Source organism: Electrophorus electricus, chromosome 3 (assembly GCF_013358815.1).
Source record: "Electrophorus electricus isolate fEleEle1 chromosome 3, fEleEle1.pri, whole genome shotgun sequence".
In the NCBI taxonomy this organism is placed as follows: Eukaryota; Metazoa; Chordata; class Actinopteri; order Gymnotiformes; family Gymnotidae; genus Electrophorus; species Electrophorus electricus.
The window spans coordinates 4,990,451-5,012,500 of NC_049537.1; the positions used below are offsets into that span (position 1 = coordinate 4,990,451).

The following is a 22,050-nucleotide window of genomic DNA, read 5'->3' on the forward strand; positions in this document are numbered from 1 at the left end:
GGGAAGGGACGCGCGGCGTGCCAAAGCTATTTGGATCTCCGCGTGATCGCCTGGAAGCGCTCAAGGAAGGCTTCACGCTCGTGCCATTCCAGACGTATGTGCAACGCAATAAGCTGCACCAGCACAAAAAAAAAGAAAAAATAATGCAATCGGGATATTTTTGGCTTAACTTAATGCAAGTCCTTTATCTCGTGTGCTTTGAGTGAAAACTAAAATGAGGGCTTCTGTTATGCGAAGAAATAATAGATGTGCTAAAATGCTCATCTTTACATGAAGGCTTGCCTACACGTTTAAAATAAGGGTGAGGTGAGGCTCTCGACTGACTGCAGGGTTTCAACAGCTGCATGACACACTACTGGAAACAGCACTACTGACCAAACTGACTGCTCCCAATCATCTACGACAGGGCCTTGAGCGATAAGCTGCTACAGAATGTGTCGTCGTCGTCCCCCCTCTCTGGAGCCTGGCTGGCCACTTCTGGGGCTGGCCCAGATAAGAGAACGTGAAACCAGAGTGCAGAACCGATCAAAAACATTCCCAACATCAAACCCTTCTCCTCGCACAGGGCGCCCCGTACTAGCCATTCGAGGTCGTTTGTTTTTCTTCTTCTCTGAGCCCAGGCGTGTGTCCATATGTGTGTATTTAATCACCTCTCCATATGTACACCATTACTCTTCCATTCCCTTGGCAAACAGACACAACTTATGCTCATTTTTTTAAAGGCAGGCATGTGTATAAAATTGGGCTTTTGTTTATTGAAAGACAAGGAGAAACCGTTCCAGGTACCTTTGAAGTGTGAGTGAGTGAACAGCTGTATAATCTAAACCATGCACGGCGGCACACGCATTTTCTCCCTTGTCAAGGATTATAGCCTCAAGTGATTCTATATTGCCCCCCGCTGGCCAAATGAGTTAAAACAGTTGCGAAAGTCAACGAGATCAGCAGACCATTTCTCCTGTTCCTTTTCCAACCTTTCATAGTGAATATAGCACGCTATCAACAACCAACAGCCAATTTACTCCCCAAAGGACAGAAATGATACCCATAAACATCTTCACCATGACCAAACAATGTCATTTAATAATGATTTTGCCATACAAACGATTTGTGCAAAATTGTTTTTTTGTTTTTGTTTTTGTTTTTTAAGAACTGTAAAAACTCAAGGCCACATGGTTGATACGTTGAGTGTAAACTGTTTGCCATGCATTCTTAATGAAGCCTCCCCTACAGGGGGAAGAACAAAAAAACAAAACACGATTCACAGTCTTTAGAATTAAGTGGTTTTTGACGGTGTACAAACGGGTATGTTTACAAAACAAATACGTGCGTGAAACCTCAGATATTCTTGGCGCATAAGTTTAAAAGCACTCATAAATATTCAGGAGGAAGTTGAAAAATTAGTATATGATTCATCCAGATGTTAAAAACATGAGCATGTACCATAAATCTGGCCACATCACGTGGGGTTTCGGGTGCTTCACGAGCTCCTTACGTCTCCAGATGGTTGCAAGCGCAAGAATGTTGCATTGTTGCTATAAAAATCTTGATTCAAAATTATACAAAAATAAACCACTGATTCAAATATCTGATATTTCATGCATAACAAGGTTATCATCTCTGATATGCCGTAACACTTTATGACGCTGATGTTAAAAGGCTTTTTAAAGGAAACGTATAACCTTGTATCCTTAGCTGTACCCTGAATGACAGCCTGAACCTTGATTGTCTACAACATAGGAAAAGGGTGCATCTGCATTTGGTAGTTGCATAGCAACTGACTACACTAAACAGAAGGAATAGCGACTGACTAGACAAGACGTCTACTTCATGTGAACTGTATGCTAAGCTCCCATTAGCTACCAGGCTGAACAAACTGGCACATTAGGTGGAAATAAGAATATATTAATACTAGTTGGCAGATACAGTATTTATCATGAACACTATAAGGGAAAAATTAGTGAAAAAAGCTCAGTAACTTCATTTCTACAGTAACACAGGAAAACTCTGACCCCTGCTGGAACGGCTTGTACTTTACAGCCTACTGGACAGCTAGATCTGATTATTTAGACTTTCTAGCATGTGTTTTATATAAATTGTGGTTAATGAAATACAAACTCAATTACATAAATGTAATCTCGGTACTGTGATTCTGAATGGCAGTTTTTATCTATCTGACCTGGTAACAGGCACGCACATTAAATTACTACAATGACCGTAGAGACATCTGTACAGACACGTATCAGAAACAGTTCAGTTTGCATTGTAGATTGTACAAGGTTGCACTTTAGCGTGTACAATCTAGTTTGCATTGTAGAGTGTACAAACTGGTTTGGATTTACATGTAACATTCTATTAGTACATCTAGGCTAATAGTGGTACGGTCATTCGCACTTCTTACTGGGACTAAATCCTTACCACATCAACGGGACACTGAAGTCCTTTTTAATCAGTGAACTAAGCACATAATCTTGCACATGTTGACTATTAAGGCCATATGAAGAGGCAGTGTCACAGAGATGTCTTTCCTTTGGCTCCTTTTCTGACATGGTGTGTAAGACAGGATGCGTGCCATTATCCTCTATTAGAGGGCAAATGTTGTCTTGCACATAGGCAAGAAAAACTGTCTGAATCAGGTGAGCTTTAGGGTTACCTGGATCCTCTAGGGTTAGTGGAATCTTGGTCGAAAACCAACATGAAACTATAAGCCAGTAAATCAGCGTTCGACCTACCAGCTATGCGAGACAATTACAGTTGCTGAACCAAACTAAGAAACTTGATGGCAAGCTTTAGGGACAGGCTGGTCCTCGCACTGACAAGAAGTGAACACAGAAGAACGCGGACTTTCCATTCGGTCGTCCATTGATGCTGACTGACAGTCCATTCGAAAGGTCCTCGAGGCAGATGCTGAGGAAATGGTACGACTAGACGTTAATTTCACGGCTGTGATGCACCTGATGACGTGCAAAAAAAACCCAAAAGTCATTTCATTCAAACCCGCAGATAGGAAACAGGACTGCAGAAAACCAAAGATTCCCAGAGATCATCAGGTATCATACAGACATCGTCTAAAAAGAAGGTTTCCTTTGATCTTTTCTTACACTTTTCATATAAAAACACATCAGATAAATCTTTACATTCCCATTCAGGCTAATTTGTATTTACAGAGTGGAAGGACGATGCTTTAAAATATCAATAATTATAGTCATTTACAAAAAGAAAACGATGTATTTACAAGTCGGCAGTGATGACGGATTCGCTGTACATGAGTCTGTTGGTGTCAGCGAGCAGGGCTGTCTGAGAAGGGTCCAGCTGCAGGCTTTTCTGGGCCATGTGTCCGAACACGGGCACGGCACCGCCTGGCACAGCAGGCATGGCTGTGATGGCAACGCAGTGCGACAGCAGCGGCGTGTTGGCGTCGTGGTTAGAGCCTGTGGAGGGCACGCTGGTCACGTGGCCCGTGCTGGTGGAACCGCTGGCGCTACTGGGGGAGCGGCTCTTGGGCGGAGGGCAGTGCTGCACCACCCGTGCGGGCGCCTGGGCCGGGGCGAAGTGGGCAGCGGGGAAGGCGGCGTAGCCCGGCGGGATGGCGTAGCCGTTGACGGGGATGAAGCGCTGGTTCTGCGGCATGGGCGCCGCCACGAAGCCTGCGAGCTGGCCCGGCGGCAGCCCCTGGGGGGCGCCGTAGATGTAGCCCGCGTAGCGGGGGCTGCTGAGGTTGCTGACGGGGCTGGCGCTGAGCGAGGTTGTCTGGGTGGTGGCGTTGCCGCCAGACGGCGTGCTGGAGCTGGCATGGGAGGACAGGCCCTCCCAGGCCCGGAGGCGGCCGTGGAGGTCCTTGAAGCGGGGCCTCCGGGCAGGACCCTCCAGCCAGCACTCAGTCATGAGCGCGTACATGCGTGGCGGGCAGTCCTCCGGACAGGGCAGCAGCTGTCGCTTCCGTACCATCTCCATCACCTCCTGGTTGCTGAAGCCATAGAAGGGCTGCAGGCCGAAGCTGAAGATCTCCCACAGCACCACCCCGAACGCCCAGATGTCCGAGTCTGTGGTGAACTTCCCATAGGTGATGGCTTCCGGTGGCATCCAGCGAATAGGGAGCAGCATTTTGGGCTGCACGCGGTAGTAGTCGGACGCGTAGATCTCCCTCGACAGCCCCAGATCGGAAATCTTAACGTGCAGCTGCTCTCCTACCAGTATGTTCCTTGCTGCCAGGTCCTTGTGGACAAAGAAGTGGCTGGCCAGGTACTCCATCCCGGCCGCCACCTGCGTGGCCAGGTGCAGGAAGTCTCCGTGGTCCAGGCTGGATTTGACCGTGCCATCCTCGTCGCTGCTGCAGCCCACATCCGAGTGCGGGGAGCGCATGATGAGGAACTCGTGGAGGTCCCCCAGGGCCAGGAACTCGAAGAGCATGCACACGGGCTGCTCCTGGGTCACCACGCCCAGAAGGCACACCACGTTAGGGTGGTGTAGTTCAGCCAGCACCGACACCTCCTGCTGGAATTCGCCCCACTGCTGGGGGCTGGAGAAGTCCTTCAGAGTCTTGATGGCCACCAGTTGGGCATGCTCCATGCCCGGCAGGTACAGGTGGCCCTTGTAGATCTTTCCGAAGGCACACTCGCCCAGCTCCTCCATGAAGCGCACCGCTGACAGAGGCAGCTCTTTGGCCTTGCTCTGAAGGAGAGAAATGTTCAGGGTGAAATGTAGTTCACTGCCGTTCCATCATGGCTGCTTATTTTCCTGTTCTATTTTCAGCACACCTGCTTTTTTAAAATAAAACCAAAAGAAAGAAAAAAAGTATCAAGCGCCACTCGGTCGTTATGACAAAGAGCAAAAATATTATCACAGAATAAAGTTACATATTATAAAAGCATTTAGAATTATAGCTATATTGTTTGTTTTACTCATAAATCCAGAAAGGTTCGAGCGCCTTTTTTAGTTGCTTTGATGGGTTTCTCCCTGAGGTCTGGAGGACTTTAACCTCTCGCTCTGGCCATGAACTCTGTCCTCCTGTGTTCCCTGCAGTTTAACAGAGACTTGCTGTGCTAAAGATCTGAACAGGCAGTCACACATCAAAGTGTTACATCTGCAAGAATTTAACACATCATAGCTAAACAATTTGGTGAAGATTAACATTCATTTATGAGTATTTATTTTAATTTATGAGGAGGATTTGTACAAGCTAGCTCTGTTTCTGGAGGATTTGCGGCTGTAAAATCACACTTCCCGCCTGAGTGTTGCATTTTCAGAGGTGATATTTACTCCTGTCTTCTTGTACACTCAAGCAAACAGGCTTTCCTTAATTCTGCAGAGAGATTCTCCTGAATCGCTGCTTAACTCATGATGACTGGGATCCGTCGAAACGAACTAGCCTAGCAAATCTTCACATGAAATATATTCCCGAAGATCCATCTTTACACAGAGCTCCCTGATATTTAATGAGGCATTCCTGTGCATACCCAGTAACCCAGAGTTGTGTTCCAAACACAGCCATACACAATAAACAAACTAAGGCTTGAGTTTTTCGCATTTCGCGTCATATACTGACATAACCCATAATGCAAAGCAAAGCAAAAGGAAGCACTCAGGAGAGGGGATAGAGAGATGCTGGGAGAAAAGAATGAAAGCCTTCATTAGCCCTTAGAGAGAAAATGAAATTCCATCCCGGGAGCGGGAGGGTGCCGAAAGGAGTGCTCTGTTGACACGGACAGCTGTTTTGGGTTAGAATCCATTCTCCCTGGATTCATCCCGCTCATCTCCAACTGAACACTGCCAATGTGAAGGCTGACCTCGCGCTGACCTCTGAGCTTTGATTCGCAGCTGGATTTTCCTAAGAGGGTTTTAAGTACAGTGTGAGAAGCTGAGCAAGCATGGGTGCCTGCTAGCCTCTCACGTAGCCACGTATGAAGCAACTTATTGCACTGCCGGCCGAGTAAAGTCTAGTGTGTGACGGTCGACACATTGTCCTGTGTTGTACCAAGAGCAGAGCGGGGAAAAAACGCTCCGCTTCTGAACCTCTCTACTGCGGTACAGCAGCACTGCGGAGGTAAGTGATAAAAAAAATCAGTAGTGACAAGATCAACGACACTTTTTGAGGTCGAATAGATTTCGATGAGATGGTAAGCCATGGGGTCACGATTACTCTGAGTGTTCATCTTCAGGCAATGTAAACAGTTTTTTTTTTAAAAAAAAGGTTGGTCAGCAAAAACCTATTCAAAACGCTCGACACACATAACTAATGAAGCAGGATTTATAACTGTGTAACTTGTTGTTTTTTTAAAAAAAATAAACACATACAGGAAAGCCAGCTTTAGCAATAAGAGCGTGGCAGTGAATTTTAAATAATGAATGGCACACTTTGTTCTGGAACTGTGTGTGAACTAAAATCATTTCATTTCTTTGCTCCTTATTTGCCTATAAATACGATCCTATTGCTTCGTAAGCAATGTTTTGCTTAAAAATGGACTCCGCCCACCTCAACCCTCCAAAGCCTGCTGCTAGCCAAGCCATTTTGATGGGACTTTTTTGTTCAGGTGCCACTTTATGTTAAGGCGAAAGAGCAAACAGATGCTCCGATCCGAATAATTTATGCAACTCCGGTACAGATCACTTATGATCACTGAATGCTTTCTCTATGCATGTTTGACAAACGTGTCTGCCACAGGGCCCCAGCTGCGCGGAGTCAAAACATTGGCTTAGTGCTGTGTGTGTGTCTGTGTGTGCGCGCACAAAGCAAACAAGGCCTCGTTTGAAGTTGCCTTGAATGTACGGAATGCGGAGAGCGCAATGAAGACGATGTGATGGCGCTCAGGTTCCGCTGGCCCTGCTTAGATCACATCCATATGCCCTCTCTCCCCACCCCTCCTGCCTGTGTTTTAATGGCAGAAAACCATTAAATTAACCATTAACCATGGTTACCAGTCCTTTGTTCTTCTCATCCTCTGTATTTTGTGTTAGAGGAAACCGCTCGAGTGCCCGGTTTTCGCCGGGCCCGCTCCTCACCTTCGGCTTGTAGGCGGGGAGCATGGACATCTCCACATTCTGTCCACGCACGGGCTTGGGCTGGCGTTGGGCGGGCGGCCGTTGCGCCTTCTGGTTGTTGCGGCAGACGCAGATGAAGAAGAAGAGCAAAGCAATGGCCAGGGGGATGGCCACGCTCGGGACCAGGATGTAGAGGATCTCCATACTGCTGCCTCCGTGGTTCTCCTTCAAGTCTGACCAGCAGAAAGAAGAGCAGCTCAAAACTTTCGAACAACGACCGAGCAAGGCCCATGTGGGTATCTACGCAAAGCTAGTCCTGAAGCCCAGCTAACCTGGACGTCTCTCACCGCATGGAGGGATGTCGCAGAGCTCCATGCGCACGCGCTCGTCCAGGGTGAAGCACCAGGGCGCCTCCTGCTTGTTGCCGGGGTTACGGCAGTAGGAGTGGCCGCCGTTGAGCTCGGGGTAGCGGACGGCGAGGTAGCTGTGGCTGTGCGGGTACTGCGAGTTCCAGGGCTGGCACTGGCGACCCGACTTAGTCACGCTGGCCGTTCCGCGGTAGTCGGCGCCACTGCCGTTGAAGCACTTGTGATCTGGGCCGGGCAGGAAACACAGGCGGCAAGACTTCAGAAAATGAGATATCTGTGCTCATCACCATCAAGGGCAGCTAACTTATCCTGGCGTAACAGTAAACACAGCAATTAGCGTAAATGACGGTAACGCGAGCTTTAATTGGCCATGCAAAAGGGAACGCAGAACGGGGGCACTCACTCTTGTTGATGGGCTCAGCCATGGGGATGCCTATCCTCATGCAGTTGACAGCCTCGGGGCTGTCTGAGGCAGCCAGGTCCTCGCAGTTGGGGAGCTTGAGCCGCTTGAGGATGAGGGGGTTGGAGCGGGCGATGATGTACTCGGTCTTGCACAGGTCGTTCTCCAGGATCTCGCATTCGTCCTTGCACAGGTCCCGCGGCTTATCGATCCCGGAGCTCCTGTCGCACGTAGGGAAGGCGAAGTGACAGAGGGAGGGGATGGCGAACTGAGAGCAGCGATCTGATAGGTGGTTGGAGGTGCCAATCATGGTAAATGCAGCTGGAGAGGAAGGGAGAAGCACGAACATGAAGCACTTCAGATGCACAGCTTCCGAAAGAGCGCGCGCGCACACACGCACACACACGCTGAAACAATACAATGTGTGTAACACAGTCAGTATATCACACTGACTAGATACTGACTTCACCTTGAATAATGAATAAACAGAAAAGCTGGAGTTTGAAGAACACACAGAACACAGCTGAAAATGTGCTGTACAGACCACGCATCTACCATACTGTGAATTAGGACCCTGACTTCCCAATGATTGTCATGTTCTGACAGGGGCTGGTCTCAGGTCAGTTCGGCTCTGTAATCCCCACGAGAGTAATAAATTAGCAGCATCGAGATGGGTTTGGCTTGTAGGCCAATATGTTTTCTAGCAGAGAGGAATGCAAATACCCTTGAGATACACGCACTGCTGAGACAGGGCTGGCAGTGGTTCTAGCATCTTTCACGTTTCTGACATTCTCCATCTGTGCAAAGGATAATGGGAAGTTACAGAAGGGCTGTGGAGTTCCTGCATCTGTGGTAACCAAGAAATATCTTTAGAGTTCTCACAGCATTACAGAGCAGGATCCACAGTCATGTTCAGTACAGAGCAATCTCCATGGTGATGGTCATAATAGGGAGGTCGCCATGGTGATGGTCATTATAGAGCAGTCTCCATGGTGATGGTCATTATAGAACAGGCTCCGTTGCGATGTTAAATATAGTGATGTTTATTACACCGTATACTCTATGGTGATGTCCCCTATATAGCAGTCTCCATGGCGACGCTCATTACAGAGCAGGCTCTCTGGCGATGCTCTCAGATGCTGTGAAACCTGCACATATTGGCTGGCGCAAGCAGAGAAGGTTATGAGGTTTGCTGTAAGTGCAACAGCAGAGGCAGGTTCTGTGTGTCCTTCGCCATGAAAGCCCAGTGGTGAAGCTCGGGACTCAGGAGGGGAAGTATGAGCTCTACCGGTTATCTGAGTTTCGATCTCCCCCTGCATCTGCAGCGAGTCTACAAAGATGCTCCGGTTGCCGATAAAGCGAGCGCATGCTATTCCTCTGTAGGGCTGGCAGAAGCCTTCCTCATCAAAGTCCTCCCTGAAAAGGGAAATACGACACAGAAATGAGAAGTCACAAGTAGGAATGCAGGACAGAGAGAATATAAAAACAACGTATGCTGGGACACTCGGATGCCAGGGACTTTGGAAACTGCAATTAATATTACATTGTTGGTAAGTTTATAAGGACTAACATGCTGGGAAAATGTGTATTTGAATACCTGCAGCTGCAACTTACAATACGTCTAAAATGACATACATGCTTTTAAGATTAGTAATGTGATGCTGTCCAAGAGAATATGTTGCGATTATTTCCTATAGCTGGAAAGCTCCTGTACCAAACAAGCACCCTGCAGTTCATAGGATAAACACTAGGGGGCAGCAAGCGCTGCAATATTCTAAAATGGTGTGGGAACTCATCCCAACCTGGTCCTGAGTACTCAGTCCTGGCACAGTGACGTCCTCTAACACATGTGGAAAACATGTTCCGACTGAATACAACATAGAGTTCAGGACATAAATATAAATGAAGAAAAGTTATTGAGCTCTGTACACATAAAAAGCATGACAGGTGGTACTTTGAACCATGTGAATGGCTGGACAGGGTCTGAGGAATCGTGAACTTATACAGAGTGATATGTATAGACACCCCCCACACACATACACACACACAGACACACACACACAAACGTGAAGTCAGTGAGGGAGCTAACAGGTTGCATTACCAATGCAGAACTCTGAAACAATCAGACATCCTAAATCCTATATGTGACAAATATATAGGCATGGGACTCAGCAGACAGACAGCAGCTAGTATGGAGCCTACACCCCACAGCACTGCAGTGTGTGTACGTCAGAGTGCACTGCTCGACGTGACTGCAGACTGGAAGCGAAATGACAAGGGATAACATATACACACACACACACACACACACACACACACACACACACACTCACACACATACACACACGTGTACGTGTGTCTTTAGGTGGACTTATGCTGTCTGTTCGGCTGGTTACAACTACCACTACTTAACACATCATTGCCTGCTGGAATGACAGCAAGACGTCAGCGAGTTTCATCGCTGCCACTTATGAAAGGGATCACAGGTCATAAAAAGGTCAAAGGATCATAGCACTGGATAATTAACACACGACCGACATTCGGGCAAAATGTCCACCTGTAGACACACGTGTAAATGCAAGCATTGGCACACGAATATGCGCGCGCGCGCACACACACACACACACACACACACACACATACACAGCACATATGAAGAAGTGGACTACATGAATAAGCTTTTTAGACTGCAATAGAGCAGAAAGAGCATGTCTAACGATAAGACGTTGAGCATATGGAGATGTCAGCATGCATGCCTGCTCAGCAGAGAGAATGGATTTGGCTCGTCCGTGTTAGTGCACAAGCCCCCGAGTCTAATAAAAGTCTCCCGGTTTTCCCTGCGCAAGAACGCCCTCCGCTGCACATGGAGGAATCCTCGTCTAGCTGTCTTCTAGCTTCTCTCCTTAATCACCATCCAGCATCTTAACACAGCTCTAAAATGGTTTTCAAATGTTTGTCCAGTGTTGGTCACGCAGCGGGGTGCATAGTGAAGCCCAGAGACTCACTGGAATCTGTTAAAGAATCCCAAAAGCTATCCTGTGCAGAAGTATGTTTCTGACAGTAAATCAGGTGTGATGGAACATCTGAGCTTTCTATACCGAACTGCTTGCTTCGATGAGCTAACGTTTCCGTTCTGTTGTACAAAGGTTTTGAAAGCAGCTCGCACACCCAAACACATCTTTCCATGGATACTGCTGCAGCTCTGTGAAGTGAATATGTGAGCCGTTGCTGTCAAGTGGGCTTACATGAGGACACTACCTGTATCATACCAAACAGCACAACACAGCACAGCACAGCACCACACAGCACAGCACAAAGACGCGGTGCACAGCACAGCATAGCACAAACACGCACTGCACAGCACAGAACTGCACAGCACAGCATAGCACAGCACCACACAGCACAGCACAAAGACGCGGTGCACAGCACAGCACAGCACAGCACAAAGATGCACTGCACAGCGCAGCACAGCACAAACACGCACTGCACAGCACAGAACTGCACAGCACAGCACCGCACAAAGATGCGGTGCACAGCACAGCACAGCACAGCACAAAGACGCACTGCACAGCGCAGCACAGCACAAACACGCACTGCACAGCACAGAACTGCACAGCACAGCACAGCACCACACAGCACAGCACAAAGACGCGGTGCACAGCACAGCACAGCACAGCAAAAAGACGCACTGCACAGCACAGCACAGCACAGCACAGCACAGCACCACACAGCACAGCACAAAGATGCGGTGCACAGCACAGCACAGCACAAACATGCACTGCACAACACAGAACTGCACAGCACAGCACAGCACCACACAGCACAGCACAAAGACGCGGTGCACAGCACAGCACAAAGACGCACTGCACAGCACAGAACTGCACAGCACAGCACAGCACAGCACCGCAGTGATCACGCACATCCACATGGGCATCATTCCACACCTTTAACCTTTAAGTGCCATCGATTTCTGGTACATGCGAGTTTCACAATAAAAGTATATAATGCATATATAAATCAAATAAAGCATTATTTTATACAGCATGCGTATGCATGTATAGTTTAAAGATTTACAACTAGCTATACAGCTGAATAGGTGGCAACGTATTTCTTTATGTTTCCATGGTCTCACACTGAAAATGATCCTGTAAAAACAGCCTTTCTATAAAACACTAGTGACAAACTGACAAGCAGGCTTTCATCAAGCAGTCTCGGCTTTTTGTCAGCAGAGAGATCCATACTTTGTGGGTTTCAGCTCCTCTAGACACAAACTTTATGTGCCCATATACAATTACCCAGTGGACCTTCAGCGTTTACAACATGTTTCTGAGCCCAACATTCCAGAATTTTATGTGCATACTAAAAAGAGTTGCGCGGTCGTGTTTAACGCGATCTAGATATCGGTGCGTATTTCCTTGCAGGTACATTCCTAATAAGACCATGTGACCTTTGCTGTCACTGTGAGCAGAACTCCTGTAGTTCGTAGAGACGGTCAGAGGAGCTACAGCTATAAAGCAGAGCGCCGGAGTACCAGCGGTGGGCTGGGGTGGTTTCTGCATTGACGGGCAGCTTACGCCGAAGGCACAACGCTGAGCCCGCCTAGTTTGGATAATACGCTACCACATGCAATCCTCAGTGAAGCTGAAAGCAGACAAGAATCTATTCATGAGATCTCATTCACGAGAATATTTGACTGGGGTCTGTGTGGCATCTTGGCGCTCAGGAGGCTTGTGGAAGACTATGGGCTGACTTATCCCTGGTTTTGGGGGCCTGTGGTCTGTGACCGAGGCTAGAGAGGAAGGCACAGCCGGCCACTCAGGGACTCTCATTAGTAGCGATGAAGAAAGAGAGGAAAGAGTGCTTGTGTTACACTGACACAATAGCAGCCTCTATTAGGAGAGTGGAGAACATAACCCCATAACCCTGTTATCCCAGAAAGAGAGAGAGAGAGAGAGAGAGAGAGAGAGAGAGAGAGAGAGAGAGAGAGAGAGAGAGAGAGCGAGAGAGACGGGGGGGGGGGGGGTCTGGAAAGAAAAACAAAACTTTTATATCAAAAAGAAACTCCAGACACCATTTCCTATACATCAACATGGCTTTGCTTTCTATAAAAGTCATGCCACACCCCATGTGATGTGAAGAGCCAAAGAAAGCCAGCCTCTTCTTCCTCCTCCTCCTCCTCCTCCTCTTCCTCTTCTCCAGACCATCCTCAGCTCTTTTCTCAGCCTGCAGGAGCTCGGGACATTCCTGTCCAGGGAGCTCCGTGTGTCTCTGTCCCACGCTTCCTCTCCACCAGGGGCAAACATCATGTCCCTGGTGCACAACGGCAGAGAGCGCACTAACTTCGGCGGTCAACGTCAGTCGTCTTCCTCTCGTGTTGAAGGCAGACAGCGGGTCCGAGGGGCCGTCGGGGCCTCCGCAGACTGATCAGATCGTTTGCTTGCGTCCTGCTGGACAGGGTGATTTACTAAACAAAGGGAGGGTCATGCTCAGTCTGTTCAGAGGCCATTAGCACTGAGGGGAGGCTGAGATGTACATCAGCCAGTAACAGCGCCACTTTGTTTTTCTATTCGCTGACCCGCAGCACGAACGGCTTTCTCAACAACAAACAGTACTGGCAGATTGAGGGGTGTGTGTGTGTGTGTATTTGTCCATGTGTGTCAGTCCGTGTGTGTGCATCTGTGTGTTTCTGTTTGCGTAGCCCAAAGAACACAGTACAAAAAATTCTTCAGCGCATGAGTGTGGGTGTTGGTTTGTGTGAAAGTTGTTGATGTTATCTGGTTATCTCTTCTTGCAAAATCTATTCTCACTTGCCAACAAAGGGTTGTGGGGTTTGTACGGTGATTCTCACTGACCCAGCAGATCTGGTAAACCACAGTGAAACTGCCTACACAGCTCAGGTAATTACAAGGCAACGTGTACTACAAATTCTCTCTGCAGGAGAACTTCCTGTGACATTTTAATATGCTCAGTGTAGGTGTGTGATGTATTCCCTAGTGATTTACAAAGTCAAGGTGTATAGATCAGAATCAAGCCACAGGCACTTAGGGACAAGACTGTGCCTGTTTGACATTTCCTGAGAGGGGAGGGGATCCTCGAGTAATTCTGGCCTTTTTTCAGGTTAACATCAAGGAGAAGAAAAACACCATCACACCCTGTAACAGTGGAACATCCTTATAAATCACCTTCCTCTCTCGCTATCGCACTGTCTCTCCTCCCATTTGGTCCCTGAAACATAGGTTATGATGTCATCGCTGAGAAAAGTTGAGTCACACAGAAAACAAGCTTGCGTTTTGAGATCAAGGGAGATCAAGGGAGCAAAGCTTCTAATGTTCCAACGAAAGCCAATTTACAGGCCCCCTTGGACAGGACAGACAGCGTGGGCAGGGAGCGTGGCCGGAGAAAGGCCGCAGTCCAAGGAGCAGGACGGAATAGCAGCAGGGAAGGAGAGGTTTGGGGGTTGTTTGCAGGCTGACACATGTTGAAGGACAGTCCAGATTTTCGCACTCGCGTGTGAATTGGATCCAGTTGCTCTCTTTTTGCTAACAAAATCGCTCCCACGATGCTGCTGAGAGTCCCTGCTTTCATACACTTGACACTGAGCGAGACTAGTGTTGAAGCTCCGGCAGCGGATCCTGACCTAATCACGAATGAAACAGAAAGCTCCGAGGCTGAGTTCACGCGAAAGGAAAATAGCCCATAAGAGCAGAGGATTCTTTGGTTCTGTTTCTCACAGGAAAAGCACGCGGAGAAACAGTGGGGTCATTCATTACTCAGCTGACAAGGTTACTACTATTTAAACCTTCTCTGCCTCACTCCCAAAGCTCTAGGATATGCCTGAACAAGGTTAAATCCCCCACGAAGGGCTCAGTTATAAACATCGAAGTAGCAGGGCTTGGAAAACATGACCTGGGCTTCTGGCTGAGGGCAAGACCCAAAAGTGAAACATCAGGAGAAATGAACTTAGACCCTGAACTTGACAGGCCTATCAGTGAAATGAACCTAGACCCTAAAATTCACAGGCCTATCAATGAAATGAATCTAGACCCCAAATATGACATCAAAGAAATGAACCCAGACCCTAAACCTGACATGTCTATTAGTGAAATTAACCAAGACCTTAAACCTGACATCAGTGAAATGAACCTAGACCCTAAACTTGACATGCCTCTCAGTGAAATGAAGATATGACCCTATCAATGAAATGAACCGAGATGCTAAAAGTTGACATCAATGATATGAACAAAAACCCTAAACCTGACAGGCCTATTAATGTTATGCCTGTAATAAGTGTCTCTGAAATGTCAAATATAAAATGAGCATGTAGCAACCTCTTTTTGTGTGTGTGTGTGTGTGTGTATTATGTAAAATAAAGGCGGTTGTAGCACTGAGAACAAGTATTCATTTTTCTGTGTGTAAACATCATATGCAGGCTGCTAAAATAAACAATTATTTGACAGAGCAGTTATGCTGTATTGGGTAAACAGCAGTAAATAGCCTTTTATCACATATATATATATATATATATATACAGGCTAATGAAATAAACAAAACGACACTGTTACCCAACCGATCTGCTAAAGTAATGGCACTGTAGTGGCAGATGAATAGTTACGGGTCCACTGCGAACCACCCCAGTCTCACTGAGGGGGGCTTGAGTTTCAGACCGCATCTCCGCCGGAGACCCGAACAGGTCAAAGGGGATGTCCCCGGTGGCTCCGATCTTCAGTCAATCAACACTTAGTTATACTGGATTCACAACAAGGCAGAGACTGAACTTTTGTCTGTATTTGAATTTCGTGTGCGTGTGCATGTGTGTGTGTCTGAAAGCGAAGACATTTCAGCATTTCCAGTGAGTGCTGAGATATACATGTGCAGGCCCAATGAACATGAACTCATCAGTCATGAACAGTAAGTGACTCTAATGCTACTTTCACCCATTAGACAAAATTAATCTGAAATATTAATCTGAAAAAAAACCCTATATCCTGAACCCACAGTAAACATGACTTTGAGTTTCATAAATCAATTTAACACCAACCTAACATTCAAACAACTAGCATATTTGAATGACTGCATGATTAAATTAATGGCAGTTAATGGGAATGAATGTCAATGTTTTCTGAAATACCTGACATGCTATCGAAAACATGAGTCGATAACCATAAATACAGGAAAAGCTCTGCTAACCTGATGCTGAAACAGTGACCGTAACAAGTCCATCTCTCACTTGAATACCTTTCAGAAGTGTAATGGAAGTTGTTACTTAAAAGCAGGGCAGAGGGCCTCATTAAGATGTGTTCTGTCGGACTGTACCGAAGCTTCTGGGACGTTTCCAGTACCCGTGCCTTCCCGGCCAGCCCTGAAAGAACGAGGTGGTCTGGTCTTCGTTAGGAACTCCGTTCGCGCTGCTATTCAGCCAGAGATGAGGAGAGTGAGAAAAAAACCTTTTCCTCCTGTTCACTGCTTTTTTTCAGTGCAGAGAGAAAAGGTCCTCTCTCGAGCCAGGCTGGGGTAAGTTAAACAGTCCTGACAGGGCAGCGACAGTAATATTAATCTTTTCAAGCGGGCAGAAAATGGGATGCTATAAACAGTGTGGTGGAGACGTGGGGCTGTGTGATTTTTCAGGGGCATGGTATAAAGATGTCCCCGCAGATACGCTTCACTAGGAGCCAGCAGAATGGTTGCACTGTGTACACTGAGCTGTCTCTTCACAGTAAAGTCTCAGCACAGAAATCATGTCTGTTTACCCTGAACTAAGGATATTTTGATAAGGAAAACTTATGGTTTTCCTTCCCAGGTCTTCTCTCCTGTTATAAATGTCTGTCACTTTCACGTGAATGAAGCTTGAACTCCGAGCGTGACAGCAGGCCGAGGTAGAGCTGAGATATCTAACATGGCTCTGACAATTAACAATGCAGGGGATGTGTGAGAATTACCAAGGAACCAATAAAAAGAGGCAATGAGGGAATTCACTAGTGGACTTCATGGAATACCTGTGCAGACTATACCACAAGGAAAAATCTCAATTCCTCAACCACTGACCACAAAACACTCATCAGTTCATGCTGATCATCACATTCTATGAACCCCCCCCCCCCCCACCAATGGCCACCCTACGCTACACTATCCTTTGGAGAAAAAGATGCACACCTCAACCAAGTAGTCGGCTTTGGTGAATAAAAGTTTGGCATTGTCTATAAAACACTTCTGCAAGAATGCTGAACAAGGAGCTACAAGGCAGAAGTCCTTTACATTCATCTATCATTGCATCCTATCGGTGACGTTTGGACCAGAACAAAGATGTCCATTGTTCCAGTTCTGGATGCCCGGTGCCTTCCTCATGCACGGTGTTCAGTTACCTCCTCACCAGGTGGTCCCCGTAAAGTCAGCAAAAGCAAAAGCTAAAGACAAGCATGAGAAAAAAAATCCATGTTGCGTTTATTACGAGACCACGAAGGTGTGTTGTCATAAGGCTCGGTGGAGAGCAGTTGAGATGTAAAGGTTCACCAGGAGGCCAGACAGACCGGGACGTGTGCAGGTATCCTCTGCTGAGGACCGGCAGAGGAAAAGCCAAGCTGATCCCAGGGACTGACCTCTTTTTTCCACGACCTTCGGGGCTTCGGGCTAAGGAACGTAGCTAGGAAAGGATCATCTGTTCATAGCCTGCAGCGTTCATGTACACAACGTTTTTTTCAAGCTGCGACGTCATCAAACGACTGTGTTATGGAAGTTTGAGAGGGCAACAAAATTAGGAACTTGCATATTCAAAGATATTTGTCAGTGTCTGGGTACGATGAGAGTATGAAAGGACAGCCTGTTCTGGAGGAGGCGTGAGCGGGAAGCCAGGGGTGCAGGTCCTGCACACAGACTCGGCTCTCCCGACTAACACGCTCTTTAAACTATTTCACAATCTGTATTGGCGGATTCGCGGACAACTCCCCAGCCTAACTGCACTTCATTATCCTTTGTGTTTCTCCTTCTCTCCCATCATCCTCCCCCCAAGAAAGCACAGCCTGCTCACTGTCCCTCACCCAGCAGCAGGAGTGGAGTGCCGACCCAACCGCCGTCCTGTCCAGCCCTCTGCTGGATAAACAGGGCTTGGGCCGGCCCCTGGGCAGGAGGCTACGCGGGGAAGGGATTCATTAGCGTCCCCGCCACAAAACCTCCGCCGGGGATGCTCCCTCCTCTCTCGGCCCACGCCAGGTGCCTCTCTCGCTCTGCCGAGATTGACGTTTTGACACGTTCCCTGGAAAGAGACGGTAGGGGAGGAGAAAAAAAAAAAAAGCAAACGGAACGGGCGAGTCCGCCGAGGCCTCTCGCTCCTGATGAGGACTGACGGGACTCAGTCTCGGCGCTCTTTGATCGTGACACTAATGATAACCAACAGGTCACGAGGAGCCTCAAAGAGAGCCCTGTGCGCCCCTTAATGAGTACATCGTAATGACGGCAGTTAGTCCAGACTGACCGTGCCGCCCTCCAGTTGAAGCTGAGGGGCACAGAAGCGGGTTTTGTTGGCTTTAATCAATATTAATGTGAGCTGGAAGTTGGCCAGGCATGTCACAGTGTCATGGGACTGGACCTAAATGCTCATTGGCGCAGATATCTACAGTGGTGAGGGGCAAACCCCTCCCCCTGGCCCTGCTGAGAGCTACTGATGCTCCAGTCGATGATTCACAAAAACGCATTCAGAAAATTGTTCACATTACGCTCCATTTTAACCAGATGGAAAAGGTCCACAATGTACCTTATGAAACAGCTTACTGCTACCACTGCCAAAGGATCATATCAGCTATTATTGATTTTGGCATGGAAAACACTGGGAAAAACAGAAATGACTGAAGTGTGTTTAGATTTACAGTGTGTGTAATCGCTGTCGCACTCTCGCTCCCTTACTCACGCACACTCCCTTCTCTTCATCCCGGCATTTCACCCTAACACATCTGCTTCTCCACTAACAGCTAGCATTGTGGTACTGTTTAATACGGCCAGCGCCATATTAAACAGTACCACAACAGCTGCCTTTGACAGTGACGAAGGAACGGATTTAGCAGGAGAAAACACATGTTTGCTAACTGAACGAGGGCTAAAGTCACTGATTTATTGTAATAAATGTGGGTACACACACACAGTAATACTGGCTAATACTAACAGACTGATCCTTGGCTAAAAGCCAAGTGATCCTGACTGGAAAGCTATGACCATGAACAGGTGCTAGCCATGGATGACGAAGACGTCCACATGTTGCGCTACATTACGCTTTCACTGCAAACAGCATGCCTGTGCTATTGCCAAATATTTTGAGGTTTTCTCTCAAGAAAGCACTGACTTTAATTTCACACACTTCATTAAAAAGTCAATCAGAACAGTACAGGACATCTCTGAGCTGCCAATTATCTAAACGGCCTTGGACAAATGTTTTGCAGCTCTACGTTGAATTGAGAACAGCACTGTTTGCCTGATACTCACACTTCACTACAGACCGGTCGAGCAACCAAACACACGGGGAGAAAAGGTAGCAAGGACACTAGACTGAAAACACACCCACACAGGGTTTACTCAAATTCTTCTTGCTACTCTACCTCAGGGGCACACTCAGATACAAGAGAAGGGCTTCAGCCTCTGCTCAGCAGCTACTGATGTGGCGATCGACCGGTCTCTCTCTTAAGCACAGCTTTCTTTTCCTGCCTGCACCGCTGTGGTTATTGGCCAGTAATGAACCCTGGACAGGGTACATGGTAAAGAGTTTAACAAGGAACTCACGGCGAAGGCCTTCCGGGCTGGCGTGTTGGCAGCGGATCTGGGGAGGAAAGAGGAGGAATCGTTTTAGACCAGGTCAGGAAGAAGTCGCTCACAGAGGCCCAGAGCACACACAGTCGAGGTGGAAGGCTGGCACAGTGGCGCGGTTAAGAACCGTGCTGACCTCATTTCACACCGATCCAGAATGCTGCTCTCCGCCAGCGTTCGGTGCTGACATTCCAGAAGGCTTTTCTGAAAAGGGTGTCGGATTGGTGCTACTTATTTACTGACGGCACGAATGATGGCTCATTATGCAACACGTCATGCATGCGGAATGGGACCGAATCCACACCAGACGAAAATGTTTGCAAATCGGCTATGAGAGATTTATGCAGCCATATTATATTTATCAGAATTTTCTGCCTTTGAACTGTGGATATTTATGTTTTGGAAATATGCAATGGGACCAAATTTTTATAAATTAGAATGTTTATAAATTATTTTACTCTGGTAAAACAAACAAACAAAAAGGCTATTTCTATTGTACCCTTTAACTCATTAATCATGTTATTGCTATCATTGTACTTATATAATGTTTGTTTTTTTTAATATACATAACATTATAAAACAAAGGAGAAAGTTGTAGGTTTTTGAGACAAATGACCATTATGAGCAAGCAAATATCCACACAGGAAAACAATCCACACTTAGGTTTACTGTTAATCACATCTGAGTGAATATATATATTTTTTCTGAAATCAAAAACGAGTTAGCACAGCATTCGCACTGCACTGGCACGGCATTCACACGGCCAACTTACCAAACTTCACAAAGAGGATTCCAGTGGTGGAGACGGTTCCGTAGCTGTTGGAGGCCACACACTGGAAGTAGCCGGTGTCCGTGGTGTCCAAGTTGCGGATGCGGAGCCGTGAGCCATAGGGCGTCTGCCTGTAGGAGATACGGCGGGCCTCGGGTGCTACAGGGGCGTCGTTCTTCAGCCAGCGCACGGCTGGCGGGGGGTTCCCCGAAACGTGACAGTGCAGCTCGGCCGTCTGGCCAAGGGAGGTGGTGATGTTGTTCATGGGAGCGTCTAGCCTAAGGAAGTGGTCTGAGGAGATTTTGGGAATTGTGGAAAACAAATGGGAGACAGTTCAGAGGTATGGACAGCATAACGTTGACGCGCAGTCATTTTAGAGGATCTCTGGTGTTAACACAAAAGGAATATCCCATACCACGGCCAAGGTTTTAAAAATTGCACGACACTGCAATTATTTGACACTTTCTAATTATCTGACACATTCTAATTCTCACGAAAATATTTTTCCTCCGGGGAATATCCTCGGTCATAAATTTTGTGCGTGTGTGTGTGTGTGTGGGGGGGGGGAAGTGTGTTTCTGTCTGTTTGTAGAACATACATTTGCTTCCATGTGTAAGAAACCTGTCTAACTGCCAGTTAGGAATCCTTTACAAGACATTTTGTGGCTGCTTCTGTGTGGTAAATCATTACTTTGTCTCATTTGGGTTGGGCCTTGCCAAAGGGGACGGCGGAAACTCTAATGTAATACAAAAGCTTCCGGAAACTTCAAGCCCCAGAAAACCCATCTTTCCAGGGCCTGGGTTGGCTTTGAGAGCAGCCCAGCATAAACATAACAACCCCCGAAACCCCGATGGTAGGAAAAGCAAAATCGGCTTGTGGTGGACTCATCAAATCTGTCTTAACAAAGACAGCAGGGGACTGATGTGGTAACACACCCTGTGGGGTTCTCCCTCATGCCGCACAGAACACTGTTAAGGAGGCCCTCAAATCTGCATCTAAATGAAAGGTATAGTGAGTGAAAACAAACAACTCTGAACTCTTTGGGGTTTCCTCGCACTGATCCGTGGGTAGGCATGCCCATGCAGACTTTTACTGCTGGGGTTCCCTGTCCTCGGCACGATGCTTGCGTGACGACCTCGGCCTTCAGGGAACGTTTCCATCTCTCAGCACGAGACTCGAGGGCTACACCTCTGCTGTAATGTAATATTTCATCTTCAAATCATCTGTCTTGCGCCATCCCGTGTTAACGCGGCCAGTTAACGTCAGCCTGGTTGGTGCACGGCGATGTCTTTGAACCTTTTCCTTCTCGTTTTTGCAGACCTTCGCCCTCGCTGAGTGGGTTCTGGCGCCATGCCAGGAATGTGACTTTGACGAGGAAATTAATAAAAACATATTGAGTGGGAGAACTTCTGGGCTGCAGACAAGGTAAGGAGTCTGGGATCTACAGCTGTGCAGAGGAAGACGCAGTACTGATCTCCCCGTGGAGGGGGCCAGATTCTTCTCACTTGTGTTCTCTTTCTAAAAACCAAACACGGGTTCAACTACATCTGACAGGAGTATTCGCCAAAATATTTCTACTATTACCAGGGATCCGTTGGTCTGTTTAAGAGGACTTTAATCATTTCCTTTTAAAAAACATGGTGTGTGAGGACAACAAATTCCTTTTTAGTACCGAGGCAGATTTGCTGGTCTAATTCTATGCTGAATTGGTTACTACTTTACACAAATATCCTAGAAGTGAAAATAACTAATAA

At 47.3% G+C, this 22,050-nt stretch overlaps 1 protein-coding gene across 1 annotated transcript in view; it reads right to left on the bottom strand.

Moving 5' to 3' along the window:
- Nucleotides 1-1,096: 1,096 nt before the first annotated feature.
- Nucleotides 1,097-22,050, bottom strand: part of ror1 (receptor tyrosine kinase-like orphan receptor 1) — a 28,567-nt gene continuing 7,613 nt past the window's right edge. Inside the window, exons 4-10 of the mRNA XM_035524023.1 lie at nucleotides 20,300-20,587; nucleotides 19,504-19,540; nucleotides 9,032-9,159; nucleotides 7,747-8,064; nucleotides 7,323-7,568; nucleotides 6,997-7,208; nucleotides 1,097-4,668 (exon numbers count right to left, since the gene is read on the bottom strand). Of these exons, the coding sequence (XP_035379916.1) occupies nucleotides 3,229-4,668; nucleotides 6,997-7,208; nucleotides 7,323-7,568; nucleotides 7,747-8,064; nucleotides 9,032-9,159; nucleotides 19,504-19,540; nucleotides 20,300-20,587 (2,669 nt within the window). The 3' untranslated portion in view covers nucleotides 1,097-3,228. The remainder of the gene's footprint in view (nucleotides 4,669-6,996; nucleotides 7,209-7,322; nucleotides 7,569-7,746; nucleotides 8,065-9,031; nucleotides 9,160-19,503; nucleotides 19,541-20,299; nucleotides 20,588-22,050) is intronic.